Raw genomic sequence first — 697 nt, forward strand, 5'->3', positions numbered from 1 at the left:
ACATGAAACAATACTCAATTTACATAAGATAAAGAGAAGTCCAATTGAATGTTTAAAATGTAATCTGTATTGTTTAGATAGACATGTCTTGTTAGATTTAAATATGGTATGACACATGAAACAATACTCAATTTACATAAGATAAAGAGAAGTCCAATTGAATGTTTAAAATGTAATCTGTATTGTTTAGATAGACATGTCTTGTTAGATTTAAATATGGTATGACACATGAAACAATACTCAATTTACATAAGATAAAGAGAAGTCCAATTGAATGTTTAAAATGTAATCTGTATTGTTTAGATAGACATGTCTTGTTAGATTTAAATATGGTATGACACATGAAACAATACTCAATTTACAAAAGATAAAGAGAAGTCCAATTGAATGTTTAAAATGTAATCTGTATTGTTTAGATAGACATGTCTTGTTAGATTTAAATATGGTATGACACATGAAACAATACTCAATTTAAATAAGATAAAGAGAAGTCCAATTGAATGTTTAAAATGTAATCTGTATTGTTTAGATAGACATGTCTTGTTAGATTTAAATATGGTATGACACATGAAACAATACTCAATTTAAATAAGATAAAGAGAAGTCCAATTGAATGTTTAAAATGTAATCTGTATTGTTTAGATAGACATGTCTTGTTAGATTTAAATATGGTATGACACATGAAACAATACTCAAT

General features: G+C 25.4%; 1 protein-coding gene across 1 annotated transcript; it reads right to left on the minus strand.

The window, feature by feature from the left end:
• Positions 1–240: 240 nt before the first annotated feature.
• Positions 241–456, minus strand: LOTGIDRAFT_148303 (hypothetical protein; the record flags this gene model as incomplete). Its single annotated transcript, XM_009066354.1, has 1 exon — positions 241–456. The coding sequence occupies one exon, from the start codon at positions 454–456 to the stop codon at positions 241–243; it is 216 nt and encodes a 71-aa protein (XP_009064602.1).
• Between the last annotated feature and the right edge of the window lie 241 nt (positions 457–697).

The sequence above is a fragment of the Lottia gigantea genome, assembly GCF_000327385.1.
Source record: "Lottia gigantea unplaced genomic scaffold LOTGIsca_7580, whole genome shotgun sequence".
NCBI lineage: Eukaryota > Metazoa > Mollusca > Gastropoda > Lottiidae > Lottia > Lottia gigantea.